General features: G+C 35.5%; 2 protein-coding genes and 1 long non-coding RNA gene across 4 annotated transcripts; 2 read left to right on the top strand and 1 right to left on the bottom strand.

Annotated features, from left to right (window-relative positions):
• The first annotated feature begins 356 nt into the window (after positions 1-356).
• LOC124180834 (dnaJ homolog subfamily C member 10-like) lies at positions 357-6,893 on the top strand. 2 transcript variants are annotated; one of them, XM_046566682.1, is made up of 12 exons: positions 361-508; positions 1,148-1,301; positions 1,479-1,695; positions 1,874-2,085; positions 2,323-2,547; positions 3,220-3,432; positions 3,607-3,733; positions 3,848-4,066; positions 4,357-4,632; positions 4,853-5,129; positions 5,214-5,412; positions 5,597-6,893. In XM_046566682.1, coding segments are annotated over exons 1-12 (2,352 nt in total). In that variant the 5' UTR covers positions 361-506; the 3' UTR covers positions 5,828-6,893. The 2 variants fall into 2 exon arrangements, with proteins under 2 accessions (XP_046422639.1, XP_046422638.1); XM_046566683.1 differs by lacking the exon at positions 5,597-6,893 and having other exon boundaries at positions 357-508; positions 4,853-5,091; positions 5,273-5,317.
• Positions 6,434-16,954, bottom strand: LOC124180836 (protein masquerade). Its single transcript, XM_046566684.1, has 11 exons — positions 16,631-16,954; positions 11,615-11,922; positions 11,468-11,504; positions 10,962-11,368; positions 10,434-10,631; positions 10,124-10,244; positions 9,673-9,861; positions 9,275-9,530; positions 8,851-9,128; positions 8,502-8,656; positions 6,434-8,419 (listed from the first exon to the last, which is right to left on the bottom strand). Exons 1-11 carry the CDS (start codon positions 16,743-16,745, stop codon positions 8,252-8,254), a joined length of 2,232 nt encoding a protein of 743 aa, XP_046422640.1. The 5' UTR covers positions 16,746-16,954; the 3' UTR covers positions 6,434-8,251.
• A 6-nt stretch (positions 16,955-16,960) lies between these two features.
• On the top strand, positions 16,961-19,077 carry LOC124180857. Its single transcript, XR_006870319.1, has 4 exons — positions 16,961-17,279; positions 18,002-18,073; positions 18,594-18,698; positions 18,876-19,077. It is a non-coding gene; the product is annotated as an uncharacterized LOC124180857 (long non-coding RNA).
• Positions 19,078-21,428: the final 2,351 nt, after the last annotated feature.

Below are 21,428 nucleotides of genomic sequence, written 5' to 3' on the forward strand. Positions count from 1 at the left end.
ATTTGAGGTCTACAAAGATAGTTATACAGAGTAACATTTATTCTAATATTCTTGCAACATTAAAATCTTAGTGACATATTAAAAATTAAGCGAAATATAACATTGACATAAAGTATTATTAATGGTTACAAAGAATCAGCATTGGTAAGACAAATATTTGATATTTGGCGCTCTTTCATTTATTGATGAACAGTTTGTTTGTTTACTTTTATAATTATATTAAGAATCATTAGTACTTTGACAGTTGAAGTAGAATTCTTGGTTATTGTCATATAATATTTGACAAATGTGAAAAACACGTGTTCGCCGAAGCGTGCCATGCGCTGTAGATTCGGCGGTCTGCCGGATAGATTCGGATAGTTAACCTAAACAAGTGTCAAATTGTAGGCAGCTAGCTGGCGGCTTGATGTCGTGGGCGGCGAATATGCTAGAAGGAGAGAGCTGATAAGATCGCAAGAAAAACTTGTGTGACTGCACGTAGTTGATGTTCAAAAATCATAGTTAATATGTAAGTACGTTTCTTAAATATACGTGTCCAAAAAAGGTTAGAATAACAGCATTTGTAACCCTAAATAATTGACAAACATACTATGTTAGGCTGAATCTACACGTCACGCGTTTAGTCCTCATTGTCTTATTGCTTCCTTTATGATTAGTCTTGTAATAATTGTTCACTCAGGAATTACATTAAAATTTTTTAGCAGTAACATCTTCATATTGTACATCAATAAACTGTGTATTACTTTGGAAAGATTTCAGTCTAATTGCCCTTACCAAAATCACTTCCATTCTTAAAACAAAGAATAGAGTGCGTGAGTTCAGTTACATAGATCAAGACGAAACATTCCTTAGATTCATTTTTTGTTCCGCTCTGATCGCAGCTGACTTCTGACAAAGTAAAGTGTGAGACAAAGTCACTTACAGACAGTCATGGTTCGCTGTATTTGATGCAAACAGAAATAAGAACAATCTTCTTTAACATTACTGAAAGTCATTCATTATTCATAACCTTGAGGAAAATAGCCTAGTAAAATACAATTTGAAGTATGTTGAACTGTGAATGACAAGTGCCCATTGGCGGGAGTTACATTTTGCTGTGTCATAACTTCATTGAGTTCTAATATTTTTCCTGTATACCCAATTTCAGGTATTGCAATATATTTGTATTGCTGATTGTAATTTCATTATCTAGTGGAGAAGATTATTATGAGTTGCTTGGAATCAAAAGAGATGCCAATGACAAAGAAATTAGAAAAGCTTTCAAAAAGCTTGCTGTCACCTTACATCCAGACAAGAATACGGTACATCAATGAATCAATAATTAAAGTTTGATTGATAAGCACATAAGCTGATTAATATAAAATTTGATATTATAGAACAAGTTGAAAAAGTTGCGGAATATGCACGGTGATAATGAAAACCTAATGCTCAACTATCTTGATAAATCATGAGGGATCTTCTCATTTTACATTTTGCAGAATGATCCCGAGGCGCATAATAAATTCGTAAAACTCACTACTGCTTATGAAATCTTGAAAGATTCTGAAACCAGAAAGAAATATGACATTTACGGTGAGGAGGGCCTTAGCAATGGATATAAAGCAAAGCAATATCAGTCTTGGAGTTACTATCAGAATCAGTTTGGCATATATGATGATGATCCTCAAGTAGAAACTCTGAATAGGCATGATTATAGTAAGTGGTAATGGTTGTAATATATGTAAATTTTAACGTGAAAACTTATTACAATTTTACAAGTTTTCACTTTGAAAGAGCTGTAAATAAAATATATCTGGCTATGTGCCAGCTAACAATAACAGTTCAACACTTGTGTTAATGTTTTAATTGATTAAAATATATTATTTTTTGACAGATGAGAAAGTTTTAAAGTCTGAGAGTATTTGGTTTATAAATTTCTATTCTCCGATGTGCAGTCATTGCCACCATTTAGCTCCTGTGTGGAGACAAGTGGCTAAAGAACTAGAAGGAGTTGTACGTATTGGTGCTGTAAATTGTGAAGATGACTGGCATCTTTGTCGTCAAATAAATATCAGGTCGTATCCCACGCTGCTTTATTATTCTAGAGTGAGTAAATATACTTATTAATTCATTACTATGCAGCATAATCATTCTTGAGAAGAGAAACTTTCATGCATGCTTGAATTATACTGATAATATACAATGAAAAAATGTTTCACAAGTCAAATTGTCCTAGTGCATTTTAAAAATTTCATAAAATTGCTCACATGCGACGTCTTTTACTTGAATGTTTTAACAAGATTTATTCAATAGCATTCGAAATGTACGTCTCATTTTTTCTAGCATTCCACGCATGGTGTGTTGTATACAGCGGAAAATACTCGTGAACACATAATCAGCTATGTTTTAAGTAGATTAGATGTTAGAGCATTGCCAATTAGTACATCACTGGGCAAACGAATTATTCAAGGTCTCGAGGCGACCGAAGGTGCAAGTTTATTATTTATTTGTGGTATAAACCGCGATTGTTTTACCACTGAAGATCATCTCAAAATAGCTGCAATTTTGGTGAGTATTCTGATTGTCATACTTATGTAAAAAAAATTTACCATACTAGATGAATTCTGATTATCAGATCCTGGTTATCAAATTACATGTTGTTATTCTACTTCTTGTGAGTCACTTCACGCCAAACCATACACTTAGAATATCGCCATTCTTAATTTGCCTGAATTATTTTTTATGTGTGCCATGAAACAAAAAAAGAGATATGTGGTTGATGTACACAATTTTGTATCCATATTTTCGATTATCGAATACAGCTTCAAAGTTCAAATTTGGAAGACACGGTCTTCTTCATTTTGAAAATTGGTGGATTAATGTGCAATTATTACATGAATACAATCACTTTTTCTCAGAATTTAAAAATTGGTAGTTGATTGCTTAAAATATGGTATAAAAATTCGACTAATGAGATTCATAATCAAATAATTACATAAAAATAAATCATATTCAATCAATTTGAAGGGTTATTTATGCCCTTTCTGAAGTCTCCTTCTTTGATCAATTATCTTTATCACTTTTGAACATACAGCCACTACAAGGAGGGCATGTATGTAGTTTTCCGTTTGTAGAATACATTAGAAATATTCCAGGTACATCAAAATTTTCGATCGATATGTTACATGTGAAGTGTTCGGTTTGATGTGGAAATATTCATGTGTATAAGTTCTTTTCCAGAACAACATGGTTACTGTACGAGTCCTCAGATGTTCGGATGATGAATGTGACGACACGATTCCACATGACATAGGTGTTGCGTTTCAACATAACAACAAGAACATGCCTTCAGACCCAGTATTTTTTGAGGATATAGATGATGTACAGATTCTCGCAAGGAAGGTTTTGGAGCAATTACCGGAGCCACAAGACCTGAGCGAGGAAGATTTTTTGGTATGTTTTTCTTACTCGAACTCTATATTTAAGGAAATGCATATTATAATTAAAAATAATCCTGAAATATTGCAAAGGCATGCGTCCTTGAAAAAACTCAATTGTAAGTTTTATCTATCTTGTCAAATATTTGAATCAACTGGTTACAAATATTATTGTTATTACTTTATTCAGGGTATAAGAACACGTCTTCGATCAGACTTGAATGCTGGTTGGCTGATATGTTTCTACATAGGGCATGCTACCCAGTTAGATGTACAGTTGAAGAAATTACCTGGTATTATACAGAGTATAAACTTGGGTGGGTATCTATTTGGAAAAAATGCATTTCATATCATTTTCCTACAAATTAAAATTGAATCAATAATTTACCATATTTATTACAAGTCATTTGTAATTTGGTAAAACATTTCAGGAAAAGTTAACTGTGGAAAATATTCAAACCTATGCAAACGGTTGAATGTAAATCACTACCCTGTGTGGGGAGTTCTTAAACCTGGTGGAGCATTTGAGTTGCACCATGGAAAAGATTCCGTTCACGATATTGCCAGTTTTGCTACTGAAAGTATTAGGGCTACAAATGTACATATGCTGTCAGTTGACGAAATATTGTCAATTATGAACAACAAAAAAGGTAATAATATTATAAGATTTTAAATTTATGTTGGGATTACGCCTATGTGTTTTAGCAACAGTGAAAACAACAATAAGAACGACAATAATAACAATAATAGTAATAATACTTTTTTTAGTTCCCTTTGATTATTTATTCAGTGATTTCTGAAAGTTCACAATATTCCAAGTTACATTCTTTACCACAGAGTACGATATGGGGTAAAAGAAAGGTTGATACACTTCCTCATAACCCACAATGTAGTAAATTTTGTTTATACATTTAATTTATCCCACTTCATTATTTTATAGATAGTGAGGCGTGGCTTGTTGACTGGTTTGCGCCATGGTGTCCCCCTTGCATAAGATTTCTGCCCGAACTCCGCAAAGCATCTTTACATTTTGAGCCATCTGTTGTCCACTTTGGGACAGTGGATTGCACTGTACATTCTACTATTTGTAGACAGTTTAACATACGCTCATATCCGACAGCAATGTTGGTAAACAACAGTAATACAAATTTATTTTCGGGGGATAAAATTGCTGCTAGTCTTGTCGAGTTTATTACTGAGATGCAGAACCCTACAGGTAATGGATGTGCAAAATTTTTTTATCTAACTTTCGCAAGCCGTTCAAATAGTGCGATTATCGATATTAATTAAATTTTCAATAGTCAATCAAAGTTTTTGCATATACTAATCGCCAAATATGGAGTTATGTAGCTATTTGATACTTTTATTGAAAACATTTTATTGAGATCATTTTGATTGAATGAATTAATATACTTACATCTTTTTTTCTCTCACAGTCATAAAGTTAACAACAGATGACTTTCATCTCAAACTTGGTAAGAAAACGGTTGATGAAATTTGGCTCGTTGATTATTTTGCACCTTGGTGTGGTCCATGTCAACAACTAGCTCCACAATGGACGTTAGTTGCCAAGACTTTGCAAGTCTTGCCACGTGTGCATGTTGCTTCGGTCAACTGTGAACTAGAACCTTCACTCTGTTCAAGTCAAGGAATACGTAGTTACCCAACGATTAGACTGTATCCTACAGGCAGTAAGGGATTGAATCGTGTTGCGTAAGTAATCCAGATAGAAATAACAATTTGAAATTGAATACATCGAAATTGGAAAGTATTGAGTAAGAATATGATTATATACAGATTATACAATGGAGCAAGGGACTCTTTGTCCATATTGAGTTGGGTAACAGAATTTCTGCCTGTAAATGTTAAAAACTTGAATCTTGATAATTTCGATGACATGATTTTACCACGCAAGGAAGCTTGGCTGGTTGACTTTTTTGCTCCTTGGTGTCATCACTGCATCAAGCTACAGCCTCATTATAACATTGCAGCGCAGGTAATTTGTACTATTATTATAAATTAGTGATGTAATCAGCAATGTAGAAAGATGATACGTGCTTATATTGAGGACAAAGTGTCATTGTTTCAAACAATTTCTTGATCATAAAAAAGACAAACACACTTTATTTAATTTCTATTAGTTGTTCAAAGAGGTACAAAATTTCGTTCACATGTTTCAGATACTGGAAGGCAAAGTTCGATTTGCAAAAGTTAACTGTGAGAATTACAGATTATTGTGTAGAAAAGCGTCAGTACGAGCATATCCGACAGTCATGCTGTACTTTCCTGGTCAAAAATACAGTAACGAATATGATGGGAGTCAAATAAATACTGCATCAGCTAGTAAAATTGTAAGGGATGTTGAAACATTATTATCAACAGCTTCAAGATCAAAACGTGATGAGCTATGATAGGTATTAATTTTCGTATGTGTTGAAGTCCCGAATTTACCTGAGAATCTCTACTTAAAAAAGCTACCTTTGAGGGGTTTTTCGCAATGTTCGCATGCGCTAGGAAATTATAAAGACAATATATTTATGTAGCTTGGTCACAAAATTTTATATATTTTGTATTAAATAAATTAGAAAAAATCTAGGCATAGAAAAATACTGCACCCGTTACTGTGAACTCTTGTCGTTAGTTCATTACCATTTATTTTCTAATGGGCTTTTTTTTTTACTGTATATTATGAAAGACCGCATCTAGGATCAATTGCAAATGTTGCCCAATTGTTAATATTTAAAAAATTATGGAAGTTATGTCCATTTTAGAATACCGAATAATGATGCTACAATGAAACGCAAGTGCCTGTAACTTGTTTATTTTTGAGCCTTTGGTAATTTTAAAGAAAATCACAATGAAGGTTACATGTTATCCATGAACTTCGATAATAAACAGAAGAATTTTAGTTTTGCCAATGATCGTATTTGATTAGACTGTCATTGACTGGAAAATATTAAAAACTGTTACTGAGTAGAATTTACGGTACCGTAATTAGCGTTTTTTGTTCAAATAGGGTAATGCTGCAGTCTCTAGGGTCGAACCAAGAATTTTTCTTTTTCTTTTCAATAGACAGCATTTACTAGTACCGTGGAAATTATTATAAAGTGAAATATTTTTTTCTCCAATTAAAATCATGTCCACACTGTCCACGTGTAAAGGTAGTTTTTTGATGTTGCCAAATATTGTTAGAATTATCGCCACTTTATTGTATGCTTTGAAAGATACTTAATCTAAAAATTATGAAATTAACCTAGGGTGTCATAAAGGAATTATAATCATTTCAACACAACAGTATATACAGAAATATATATTTATACAGAATTACTCATACAACGCTGTTATAAAGTTCATAATAAACATATTCACCCAGAGTACATACATTACTTATGTATTTATGTTCCTGTGTGAAGTTTACATAAACAGTGTTCATTAAAATAAATGACAGCTTTCTATTATTGTATTTAGAGTGTGCTGGAAAAATTTTAATTCGAACTGAACATTTCTTCACTACATGTTTTTCTCCAATAAAACGCGGTTAGACTTTTACTTTTAAGCATTTTACCATCTTCTTCAAAATTCATTTCAGGTGATGAGATGAAGTTGAGTAAAAAATGTTAATATTCACATAACAGTGAGTAACTTATTTCAATTGCTATTATATTGCATTCATCATACTCACTTGTGGTAAAAATGAAGTATGATCACGTTGTACAAGTATTTAGTAAATTTCAAATATTAGGTAAAAATTTAATTCTTCAGTTGACATCGTAATGTAAATAAGAATTGCAAATAACACTAAAAAAAAAAATTTTTTAAATAACTTAAGTGTACCAATGATATGAGCAATATTATGAATGATGCATTAATTTACAAAGCGAGTCAATAAGTATCTACTATTTGATAGCTCGATCAATATTTTGCAAAGTGAAAAAATTTTCTTATCAGAGTAATGACTTGTCTATAAAAATGTAGGTATATGTATTTAAACAGAGTATGTTTCTAATCTTTGTCCCCCTTATCCAATTTCAAATTAGAAGACAAAGTGATACACTCAGTACCAAAGGTAAATTGTCTACTAAACATTCAATTAACATCCCGTATTCTATAAATTGCCCATTATTATTCTCTGAAGTTACATTTTTCAATTTGTATCATCTTCACTACTGTACATACACACGTGATAACTTGTTATTGATTCAGTTATTTGAGATTTAACAGGAGGTTTCCGTAACATTTTCGGTAAAGAAAGAAATTTGTTTTCTATTGTATCCTCAAAGAATAGATATAGATGCGGTTTATAACAATACTTTTTCTATCAACTGATGTATCACATATATTGCCAGTGTAAGGATACACGATGTATGTAATTCAAATGAAATGCTAAAGAATTCTGATCATCGCGTCTACCACTTGAACGGTTCACTTGAAACATAGTCATATTTATTATGTCTAATTTATAGTAAACATAGAGAGATAACGATTAACATAAAATGGTTCATAACTGTCAAGTTGTTTTAACTGTTCAGATTATGAACCATTCGAAGTGATAGTAATGAAAATTCGATTATTTTGGCGATGGAAAAATGATCAAATACTTAATAAAAGTAATGAAAAAATTACTAAGCCATTTATTCTGCTAACCAATTTGCAAAGAAAGCATCGGAGGTATCTATTGACACATATCTTATAGCAAATGAAAAGAGGTTGTTGATTGTATGAAGGACTTCGATACATGTAAGTATATTGCCCAAGTATTTTCAGTCACAATAATAACTGGGTTAGCGGTAATTGTGCAAACAAATAAATAAGTCATTAAACACAGGCTTAAAACACTATAGATTATTTACGGATATAATCTGGTTTATCCATCCAATGAACGCTGAAACCTTAACGTAAACTCCAGGTACGTCTACTCTGCCACAACCGAAACCCCATGAGACCAATCCTGCCAGCTCATAGAATCCGTCATCTTGACAGACCAACGGTCCTCCACCATCACCCTGTGAATGTTGAAGAAATAACGATAATACCATGTGGATATATGATCACATCTTATTTAATACTGGATGCTGTGTTACTCACTTGACAAGCATCATTGCCCTGTTCGCCTCCAGCACAGAAACTACTCGCTGGTAATATGAATATTTTTTCGGTTACAGCATTTACTTTCCTAATGCATTCAGGATCGCTTACTATTGGTATTTCTGCTTCTCGTACTCTTAATGGAATAGGTCCAGCTGCAATGCGGTTTGTGTCAGTTTTATGACATATGTTGATGATTTTTTTTAATAATGAGGTTCACATTTTTCTTTTTGCCGAATAATATTAGTATGATATTTTACTGTGACTTTAAATTCAAGTACATCTAACATTTGTAACATTGGTAATATGTAACGTGAAATATTAAAAAAGCTTTTACGCAACGACTTACCTTCTCCCATGTAACCGTAACCAGTAACTGTACATCTTTTTCCAGCTGTGTGGCTGACACCTCTAGCTGGCAAACAGACTAAACATACACCTTCCCTCAATTCCGCCTGCCCATGTAACTTCAAGAGGGCTATATCATTGTCGAGGGTCTGGCTATTATGATTGTGATGAATGTAAGTTGTTGCAACACGCAAGGTTTGGGCACCAGGACTACCATATTTGCGTGTAAGATCATGATCACCGACCCTGACGTATATTGCATCACCGGAGCGAACAATGCTGAAATTTTTTGAAGCATTCAAATACACTTCATCCCCTCATATTATTAAAAAAAAAAAAAAGAAACAGAAGGATGTCATATAGAAAACTGAACAACTTTCTCTTATGCAGGATATAATGGCACCAATTTGTAGTATGACACTAACTTGGTTACACAATGAGCTGCAGTAAGAACCCACTGCGTCCCGATCAAGGCACCACCACAAAGGTATTGGTTCAATGAATTGATAAGTGCCACCTGCCAGCACCATTCATTAGCATCTGCGTCTTCTCCACCTACGACGCGAGCTTCCCTAATATCGTTTCTTGCTTGTAGTGGACCTCGCGAAGTTCCTTTGACACCACAGACGTATTTGCTATAGACAGGTGCACGCGTCGTGGTTACTAGTGTTGTTGTCTCATCTGCAACATGTATCATCAGATTATTTGAATTTCATTTGACACATATGTTACAGATATAATAGGTTGTTTCTACTCCTTATATACTGGTGAAATTTTGAAGTAGCTTTTCTAACACGAGTCTGCTTAAAGTTTATTTACTTACAACTTGGAGTTGGAATCATTGTTGTATATGGTCTTGGAGTTGAGTTTGGCATAAAAACGGTGTCGTTTCTATTCGTAGCTGATTGTTGGTTGGAACTGTCGCCCTGAAGTTCTCTGATAATTGATTTTGGGGCGCAGCATTGATGCCCCGATTTCTTGCACTTGAAGAGATCCGTCATTTCAGCGTTCCCTATGCACAAACACTTCTTGACATATTTTGCTACTTATAAACGGTTTCATCTGAAAATTAATTTTTTCAATATGCAATACTTATACATGAAAAATATGCTGCAAAAAGACGCATAGCAGTGTATTTTAGCCACTTCATTTGGTTTTTGACATAAATTGGAAACTTCTTTATATTTAGAAATTTCTGGTTTTCGTGAATTAAAATTTTAATGAGTTAAGGGAAATAATGAAAAAGCAATACAAAAAACACAGAGTATACTTACTGAAGCACGTAAAAGATAGGTAGGAGACTATACATGAACCAGGGCATTCTGGACGAGGATCAGGTGGTGCAGGAGCTACAGTTGTTGTTGGCCTTGGCGTTGTGGGTCTGGGTCTGGGACGCTATAAAGACCAGATGGTCAGACGCAGTCAACGATTAAAAATTACAATCATTGAATATTACTGTTGTACATAAAATTATACTCTATTCCATAATATTAATGTTATAATTCAAACTGTCACAGATGACTTTAAAAGAATCAATTGTATTACTCGTCGAACAAACACCATACAAATAAGCAGTGTGCTAACCGGAGGTGGACTTCTCGTATCGTCACAACATATGGTGCTTGCTGAACAAGTTGATGTCTTAGGTATGAGAACGTATGGCCGTTCGCAAAAGGCTGCCATAATGTTTAGTATACAAAAGCCTGGACAACGAGGTAGCTTTAATGGTGGTGGTGGTGATGGTCTTGTCGATGGACGTAAAGTTGTCGTTGTACTCGGTTCCTAAGGATTAAAAGAAAAAAGCAATTGCATTTAAATATTCAGGCCTCTGAATACTTAAAATATGGTGCGAATACTCTATGTGGTAAATATTTGACTGGAAATGGTTAGCAATTTATAATGATTTCCAAAAATATTCACATATTGGGGTTTTACTATAAAAGTAGTCAAAATGTCACTCAAGATATGTCGGGAATTCTGTTAATTTTTGTTTTAATACATTGTTTTCTTGCAATATCGTTCAAAAGTCCATGTGAAGAAATTAAATAGGTATTGAGAGTTATCATAGAAATTGTAATATGTAAACAGAGAAAACATTTCATGTAGAACTACCATCTTTTGTGGGGTGTCAGTTATACAGCAACTACCATCATTGGGACACTCTGCTTCGCTGTCAATATTGTCACAGAAAAGAGCAAATAGGCCACTGACACATTCTCCTGTGCATTGATTTGCAGGTTTTGATTTGGGAGTCGTTGTAATGCTTGTAGTTGGAGCAGGAGTTGAGCTGGATGTGGTTGAGGAGACAGTTGTAAGTTGAGTAGTCTTTACTGGTGTAGCCATAGTTTTGTGTGTTGTATTGCGATTGATGACGATCAATTCTGGTGGAGGAGTATCACCATATATATCACGAGAGACACAACATCGCAATCCTTCCTCGCACAGATCATTGACAGCTAATACTGCCTCACAATAATCAGCCATTCGATCTGGCACACATACACCGGCACATTTTTTGTCTGAAAGGAAAGCACATTTTGAAGAACGCTGCCACACACAGTTCTATCAGTTTTTATCTCAGATACTTTAGTGATGCAACCAACAATCTTTTCGCTTACCGTCTGACAACTTATCCTGTGTTTCCTTTTGCTTTGCCTAAAAAAATTCATTAAAAATATCATTCAATTGAAGGAAGGCTATATAAAATTATGTATGCCAACTGTATTGTCCATATGATTGAGATTAAATCTGTGCATCGCATTTACCGTAGTCGTTTTTACTGTGGTAGTGTACAATGGTGTGGTTGTCGTCGTAGTCGTCGATGGGGTTGTCGATGGAATTATAGTTGTGCTAGGCTTAGCCTCGGTATTTTTCGTTGTGTTTTCACTACCCTTAACATTTGATGAATCAGCAGATATGGTATTGTTAGCTGCTTCCACGCAGCATCGCATACTCGCAGATGGACACTGAATATCTTCCAGTACCTCGTAGCATATCAAAGTTGCAAATGCGTGAACACATACTCCAGGACAGTCTGCACTGTTTGCAGTACTAGTTATCGAATCCAATAGTCCTATAAATAAGGATTATGATTAAGTAGAATCCTATGAGTAGCAACAGCTCTGCGCATTTTTCATTTTCATTATTTTTCAACTACCGAAAATTCCCACTAGCGAAATTTCCATGAAAAATTCAAATTTTTCAATTTACATGAACATTAATAATACGCTGGAAAACGCAAACATATTTTCGTCTTAAGATTAAATCACCAGATTAAATAAATATTATAATTATTCGAGAAACGGAAACGAATATCTCGGTTAATTAGTATTTGAATCAACAGAGATTGCAGACCACTTAATTCCTGATATGTGGATTTTTACTTAACTCAACTTTGTTTTAAATCATGGTTAGGTGCCATTCTATTCATAGTGAAGTCAAGTCTTATTAACGACCTTCCTACTGAAAATGATCATGCCTTAAATCATAAAAGATTTTGAAAGAATTCAGTAAATAAATCCATAATTTATTACCTGATTTGTCTTGTAAATTCGACAAAATATATAAGAAATCACAAAGTAAATTACAAAAGCACGAATCATCAGACATACTAGATCAAAAATCATCTAGTCAACTATACATATAGTCACTAATTTCGATAAAATATATAAGCAATTACATAACTATAGTTATATGATTTTTGATTCAGTACATCTGCTAATTCGTGGTTTTGTAATTTATTATGCGATTTCTTATATATTTTTAATTAGCATTATATAGTCAATTATTGTATTGTGATTAAATTCCACAAAATATATAAGAAATCACATAATTATGGTTACACAGATGTGTAACTGTAGTTATGGTGTCAGGTGAAACATGGGAAACGATTTCGAAATAATTTGTATCCAATTTTTTACTTTAGATTTCTCAAAACTAAAATTATACATGTTACAGAGTCAACGTGATTCGAGATAAAATTAGTTCTTCGAGTTTCATTCATCTGCATACTGCTACTAATAATTCAAGGACCAGACTGGATAAGACGCTTTCATATTTGGGTTATTTACAAAAATATATTCGCATCCCAAATCTTGCGTAATGAGATTTGTTACACATTTAAAATAAGTATTAGAGTCAATTTACTGGCAGCGTACCATACTGCACTGTAAGATTTTCTTGCAAGAATCACGCTCGAGTTTGTAGAAAGTTATTTGAACATGTTCAACTTAGTTTCAATTTAAAAGTAGGTGATATGACGAACCATCGCTAATAAGACGATGAATCACTTTTCATATAGCTGTGAATTTACCCTAGGCTGAAACGACAATACTGTATATAATAAATATTCATTCGTAGAAAATTAAGATATGTCAGTATTTAGGTTTTCGCCTTTTCAGAAGAGGACATATTGACTTTTGAAACAATTTGATCTATTACACAACATAGGGCGTTAATTCTGATCTCTTGTATGGTAAAAAAAATATCATGTAAGGCCGCAAATGCTCGATAATATCTCATTGTGCTGATAGCACAATTTTACATTTCAAAATGGAAATCAATATTTACTATTTTTTTTTTTTACACCACGAGTTGAATATCAGTGATAATATTATTATGTGTCGTTAAGAATCGAGTATGGTATGGGGCAGCCGTTTGATACCGGCGGTTGATAATTAGCCGGAAGAATGAATGTGCACTTGAGGATCTGTGCGTGAAAGGCTGGAAAAAAACCTGGCAACAACTCGCAAGTAGGTACACAAAGTTGCAAACCCAGACAGGAACTCGTGTTCCCGTTAAAAAGAATACCAAATCAGTGAGTGCCTCCCCCCTTCCCTGATCCCACCTCCCACAGCAGGCTCGCGTCCTAGATGCCCCCCCCAAACCCGGTCTTCCTGGAGGTGCGGAACGGAAAGCTGCCACCGACTCGGATGACCCATCGAAATCCGAAGTCTTTGAGGCTTACAATCAGATAAGAACCAACGCAACGCTCGGAGAAGAGGCGGCGTGACATTTTCACATATATATTCTAGTGAAGTATATTATTATTATATACAGGATGTACACCGTATATACGACATGTTTAAAAGTTTACAACCATGCGTTATATACGTATACCTGTATAAGAGCAGAAAAAGAAATTTGAATGACGTTTTTGAATCGAATATCGTAACGGTATAAATCACTGCCAACCATCAAACGGATTCATCCGACGCTTATATTCTTTCGACATCCCTTCTGTGAAAATATTCGCATAGAATTATGCGTTGTCCCGTACGTATACCCATACTCAACGTTGTAATCCTGACGTCGGCACATCGGCAGGCATAACGGCCCAAACAAATATAACGGGAGTTAATAAGCAGCGCGCGAAGCAGAATCGCGTCCCCCTCCTTCATTCTTTCGCCTCATGTTTTCTTTTTTTCCTTCTCGCTGTATTTATTCATTCTTTGTATTTTTTTCTCTGCAACTTCTCCGTATCCCGGACTCGCGTGCACACTGCACGTGCATACGTGCTTCTAATAAGTCAATAGCTAGTTGATAATTCTAATTTATCGACAATTCTTTTCCCACAAGAGCACACGTGAATGCCCATTCAAACATCCCGCGTACCAGTTAACTTCTTTCAAATCCTTAAACTTCACCTTACTTACTGACCAATATACGCCAGTAAATCATTCTTACTAAATGGCAAAAAGACTATCACTAGCAGCCACCAGCATTTCATATTTACGCACGATGTTGCGGCCTACTATATGATCATCGCGCAACCCGGTAGATCGTATATTAATTAAAGCTCCACGTCAAGTAGTATGCATGTGAGGACATGCAAAGTAATTTTGCGTAACGGCACAACATCCTTCACAAATTGGAGCATCAATGACGAGTTTAATTTACCGCCATTATGCGTGTTCGACTGACTGTAAATGGTCCTCACAAATTCCTTAGCCTCTCATTAATATTTCGATACTTAATGCTATGCGTGTTAAGGTAGTCCTATACTCAAGACATTTATAGAGGTGGCAATAATTCTAATACAATAATAAAACTCACTGACTTATCAACTATGTAATAGAATCAAATTTTTAAACAAGGTATAACGACTAGTTTATGCTCACTCTGAAAATTAATAGTTCTCATCGCGAATACTAAGTTTATTATTTTTTTCATTATTAACTCACTATCTGCCTACCAACGTTGTATCATGATGGCAATAATTTAAGAACAATCAATTGAAACTAATACTTTTCTACTCAATGTGTACATACTTTGCGGCAAGTTTAATTATATACATCGGTACTCGAACTATTCGTTCGTGCCAACTGTAATATTGTCAAAATTTTTAGATGATTCATTTGGTAAGCAACGATCAGTATATCATTAACCCCGGCCCACACTTTATCCGTTTTAGAAGATCCTCGAATGATTGAAGAAAAAAATTAATCTGACTAACGACGTATGATTTACATGTGATGTAATACTTGCCTACAAATATACCGTAATTCTAAATTACCATTAAATTGATTTTTTTTTTCAAATGGAATCATAAAACGAACGGTGCTGTCTGTCAATTGTAGGCCACGCAGTTTAGTGTGCTTAGGTTAACCGAAGAAGTGCATTTCATGCATCATGGTATTATGGGAACGAGGGCAAACTGTCACCGTAAATTATTCAAGAAATAGACTTTCACGAATTACTCTTAAATAGAGTTAAATGAAGGTTTGAAAAATGCTGGTATAAAAGAATGATAAAATTGAATTGGATTCGATTTATAGTTAGAGAATATAAGCAAAAAATAGATGTAGATTTTTAGGCCAAAGAAATAATTTAACATTCTAATCCTCCCCCTTAGTATTGATTATTTTCAGCAAGAATATTTTATTGACTTATTAATAAATATTTTCTTTAAGTCCAAGGGATCGATCCATGACATTGAAATAATTCGAAAATACAATTTACTTGGAAGATGGAACTAACTAACGCTCACGGAGTACAATTGAACATTGATGTACATTTTTGACTCAGTAAGTTTCATTTACGCTATCATTTTATTAGGTTACTGTTACAGCATTACGCGCGCCGAGGTCGAGGAAGCGAAACAACTAGCAGTGACTTCCTTTGCTTTTTGTAGCCACTCGTCTGTCCTGATTGCGGAAAGTAGTAAAAAGAAAACGTGCTTCAATTGCAGACACAGTAGTGATATCCAGATCAGACTGCAAATTTGTCCCATGTGCGGAACAGATTAGTCCCACTTATAGGCTGATTATGCTCCGCTGTTACGGTTGAAAAAAAAACACAACATACAAGTTCATTAATTTGCCATTCACTGGATAAACCAGATAAAGCAGCGCCTTGAATTTGTTCGCATAATCACATGCTACGCACGATTAGATCGTTTTTAAGCTTCCTGGCAAGAATCTATGATGAAATTGTACAGTTATAGCAGCTGAACTTTGTAGATTTTCGATCATTCAACCAGATTTATTCACCAGGGTGGATAAGAAACTGTGAATCGAATGCCAATTGTCTAATTATTACAATAGGCATCACACCTTCATACGTATTAATACAGGGCTGAAGACATATCTAAAAAGAGTGATTATTTTTGGCACGAAAGTGATACGAGAGTATATAACGACAGTGGTATAATCATACCGTATGCGGTAGAAAATAAAGAAGACGCAAAGAAGTTTGCTAGCCGTACATGAACAGGAAAAATTGAAGAAATAATTCCTTGAATCTAGGAATGGTTAGACGGACAAATGTCTCTTTTTTTTTACCAGAAAAGAAACTCCCAGCGAGGGAATCGTCGTCCTGGGCGTTGGTAGACGCAAGGGCGAATAAGAAGTAAACGACGACGAGACGGCCCCCGCCAAATGTACCCCGTAGGTGCATCTCGCCTTGCGCTCACCAAGACAAGATTGACAGACACTTGACACTGGGTATTCACTTGTTGCACGTGGTTATATCCCTGCGCTTGGTTGTACTCAGTTTACTCGGTCAACCGGTGCTTACTGATAGATTCTCTAACCGAACGGTACGGGGCCTCATCGCCTAACTGACCGCGTCGCAACACTATACTACCGAGTGCTGGGCCAGGTTGAGGGGACCCGTGTTTCTTGACATACACCGACGACCTGGAGAAGCGCTCCCTCGTACATACGAACGTACCTGTATTACGGCTGCATTCTCTGGTTCCCGCCCAACTCAACCCCACCCTTTTCCATCCTACATAGGATACAGTACAAGTACAGCATGTGTGTAACCTGCATCCTTCGCCATCCTTGACCACGTCTTTTTCCGTCCTACCGCATTCCTATTCAACCATCGTGCCGCGGAGGAAGAAGAAGACGAAGAAGGTGAAGAGGAAGAAAAGTCGTAAAGGTGGCGGTGGTGGATCAGCGTCCACTGCACACACACCATACACAGGTATATACATTTATACGTATACACCACTACATTTGTTTACGTGTATATACTGTACGAGTAACGGTACTTTGCCGTACACGCGTGCTCGTCGGGCTATCTGTCAATAGGCGCTGATGACCTATCTCTGCCTCGAGTATCTTGGACACGATTCTCCACCACGGACTATATGATACGCCATACAACGGAAGCAATAAGAGAAACCGAGGAATCAATAATCGCGAGTGTTAATTCGTCCACACTTTTTCCTCCCCCTTGCTATGTATGCTTTAAACTTCTTTCTTTATAGCTCGTAAACAAGTTTGGTATATAAAACTTAATACAAACTATAAATCGTGACGTGTTAGACGGATTAATTCGATCATTCATATTTTTTTGGTACCTAGTTAGTTATTATATGAGTATAACGTAGATAAAAGCAATGAAATAATTTATACCTCAAAGGAAAGATTTGCGCGCATATGTGTACGCAATATAAGCATCGTGTTTCCTCTTCGACCCGAATGCATACCGATGCTGCACAGACCGATCTTACGCAACATCCTACTCGAAGCAAATCTGTGAAAAGAAATATTTTCGCAGACCGAATTTCATATGTGTGGACTATTTTCGAAAACAAATGTTGATATAAATATAACCTCCAAGTTATCTTCAGCATTATTTCAGATTTACTGAAATGTTTTCTACTTACTGCTCGTTTATACTCATTTTTCGCATATTTACAGAAACACGGAAGCGACGTGAAACCACGCAGATCTCAAGGTTGATAATGGTTGCAAACTGCTACAAATAATCTGGTAATTAGTCGAACGACCAATCAACCAATCTGTAGAATAATGATCAAAATTTCACGTAACAGCAGCACTGAAACAGGCTACTACTCTAGCCTTTTGAATATAGATGGTTCTTAGGTATGAGGAGTTTATACAGACATGCACGATGCACATGTTTATTATAATCTAAATAATGACAGTAAAATATGGGAGATGTACAAGATACGTCACTTGCACCAAATATAGAGAGACAGAATAGCATAATGCGGATTGTCGGCATTGGGATTCTTAGTTTCAACGCTTCTACGACGATCCAATGTTGAAAAGATTGGTTCCGATTGAAATCATTTTTAATTTCGGAATTCTTATTGAAGTTGATGATTAGCTACATAAAAGATTTTTTCCTTTGCTAATCGACTCCTATGATATTTATCAACCGTATTTGAGGGCCACGATGATTGACATAAACGGCATATGTAACTTCAAATTGATATTTACCAGCTGGTCGTGCAGTTTGACAAAATTTTGCTAATTTATGTTTCAGCATATGCATACCATGAGATTCACGTATTTTCTCCAGCGAAAGTAATTTGGCATAGTCTTGGGCCGCGGACGGTATAATCATTTATAAACTGACGGCCACAAAACGGTGAGATTTTATCGTATTTACTCAGCTGTTGATCTAACGATGTTGTATAGGTCTGTTTCGAATTCTTTGGAATCCAATAAGGGATTTTCCAATCAAATTGGATACACATGAATTTTAAATCGTAATATATCGGAGAAAGTAAAAATAACCCTTTTACTTTATTTCGTAATTTTTCAGAGGGCGTCAAAAAAGGTAAAATCAATTTATGCCAACGCTATATCAGAGCAATTCTTCTTACGCAAAAACGGAAAATTTCTTCGTAGTTTCGTCGTATCTCCTCAGCTGTTGGTCCTACGATCTTCAAAAGGCTTTGGTTAATTCCTTGGGGGCCCGATAGTCTGGTTTTAATCGATTTAAAGGATTATTTCCATTGAATTTGGACGTCCTAGCAAACATGATTATGAAGTTTCACTGGCGACTTAGATTTTACCAATTCACAATTATGAAACATTAAATCTGTTACACAATGATTTTCCTGAAGCTTGATATAATTAATACGAGTTTGTGAAGCCTCAACTTCCGTCTCCAGCGATAAAGGCCGGCCACAAACAGTCGTTTGAAATGAAATATATTACGAGAACACGCCGATCTATACCAAAGCGACCATTTTTGCTTCTTCATTCCCGCATCGATTGATCCACTTTCGACACATCCCTCCTCCACATACATAGTTGAATAAAGGAAGCAACCAAGAAAAGGGAGAGCCCTTCCTAGTGTTTACGTGACATACATTTGGCCACCGACGTCAATACAATCTGGGCTAGCCGAAGGTTTTGGCGCCAGCATGACGCCACCAAATGCTTTACTACTGAGGGGTGCGTCTCGGCTCGATAAATTGGTATATTTCTTACGATGGTATACGATCCGACCTTGGACTTTTCGATATCATTTCCACCAGCTCGTCGTTTCTTGGTTGCATTTTGCTGTATAGAAATGACAGATTTCAATTGGGATTTTAATTTTTGGTTAACGTTTATCTAACCATTGATACTCTCACTCATGCAGCAGATAGAAATTTGTTGACATCACGATTGTAATTATATCGGAAAGATCGAATATTATCATGTTATTACTCGTGAATTTTTATGACATTTTAAGAATACTAAATCCGGCTAATGATAAGTGATTATTTTGTTGATGTTCGGAATTGATATTCATATGAGATAAGTTATTATAAACAGTTTCTTCAACATAGGTTTATAGAATTTCGCGACTGGTTATTGTTGTAATCTGAGATTACAATATCAAAATCTAAATTCTTCCTGAAAATGCAATTGTGTAAGCAATACATCATTTACGCATGTATACACATGAAGAAAAATTCCGTTCCACAGGTTATAACTTTAAATCTTGAATCCCCAGAAATATATTTTGAACCAAAAACATGTTTAAACGATAAGATCTGCACACAGTGCAAGTGAGCGTCGTTAGACAATATTAATGATGTACCGGAAGATCATAATTCTCGCAACAATGAAAGGAATGCCTCTGTATAAAATGCATAACAAAAGAAGAAACAATTTTTCATAGTTTATTCAGTGCCCTATTGTTTTTGCGCATTAGAAAATTTTGTCTATGTCAACAATGTATCATTATAACGTACATAGTATTAAAGTTCGAAACCAAGTTTTGGATGTTCGGATGTTCAGAAAGTGACGTCACCAAAAAATTTTTCTCTTTTGATCTATACATATAGACGAAAATCAGTTGGCCGAATTCCTCAGTCCGGAAACAACCGCGCAGTAGAGCGGACGTATGAAAATCGCGCTCCGCAGATTTCGAGTTCCAGGTTCTCTACCTTCTGGATCCTGCGTTCCAGGTCCTTGACTTGGTGAAACTCGACTTCCAGGACTGGCGCTCCGTAGTTACTGCACTCGAGGTCCGCTACCTGGTGAAACTCGATTTCCCGGACTAGCGGACTAACATTTATTAGCCATTGAACAATCCTCAAGCAGCGAGGGCGTAAGGTATCTGGTGAATCTCGTATCATTTGGTAAAACACTGACAACGAGTAAGCGAGCGCAGCGAGCATACGAGCACAAAAACCAGCTACATTAGGCATCCGACCCCGAGCGAGCTTTAGCAAGCGAGGGTTTCAAAGCTAGTTCTACAATTAAAAATCAAGAATGTATGTACAGTGAATGAAATGACTGATGAATACGCAAAAGTTAATATCTGTATATTGTATACCGTCATACGTGTCGCGTCTTCCGAAGACTTCTCTTACCACCAACTCTAATTTATGACAATTTAATTTTCTCCAAAAGAGGCTCGGGGCCAAATGTTTTTAGTACCAAATTGTATCACTTATTATTCGTACAATATCGGACCCAGTTACTATATCGTTATATAGGTAATGAAAATCCGTTACAATTACAAATTTAGCTTGCACTTGATATACCAACGTGCATACAGTTGATTATACAATACACGTACATTTTACGTTCTAGTATCTGTATAGGAAATATGCTTCGCGTTTTTAAAAAAAATCTGCATTACAGTTGGACTGGGATATACGACGATATATATCCTTGAAGAGGTGGATTCCGACATATTCAAGGATACGCGTGTCCTTTACTACGCAGGTTAAGTAGACAACATCAGCGGTCTTGAATAAGTCAGAATCTATCTTTCTAGGTGTACGAGACTGACCCAGTACCTCGCTTCTACTTTGGAGTTGATCGCGATGCAAAAGCCTGTTATGCTTTTTAGCTTACAACTCGATATTAT

The sequence above is a fragment of the Neodiprion fabricii genome, chromosome 4, assembly GCF_021155785.1.
Source record: "Neodiprion fabricii isolate iyNeoFabr1 chromosome 4, iyNeoFabr1.1, whole genome shotgun sequence".
In the NCBI taxonomy this organism is placed as follows: domain Eukaryota; kingdom Metazoa; phylum Arthropoda; class Insecta; order Hymenoptera; family Diprionidae; genus Neodiprion; species Neodiprion fabricii.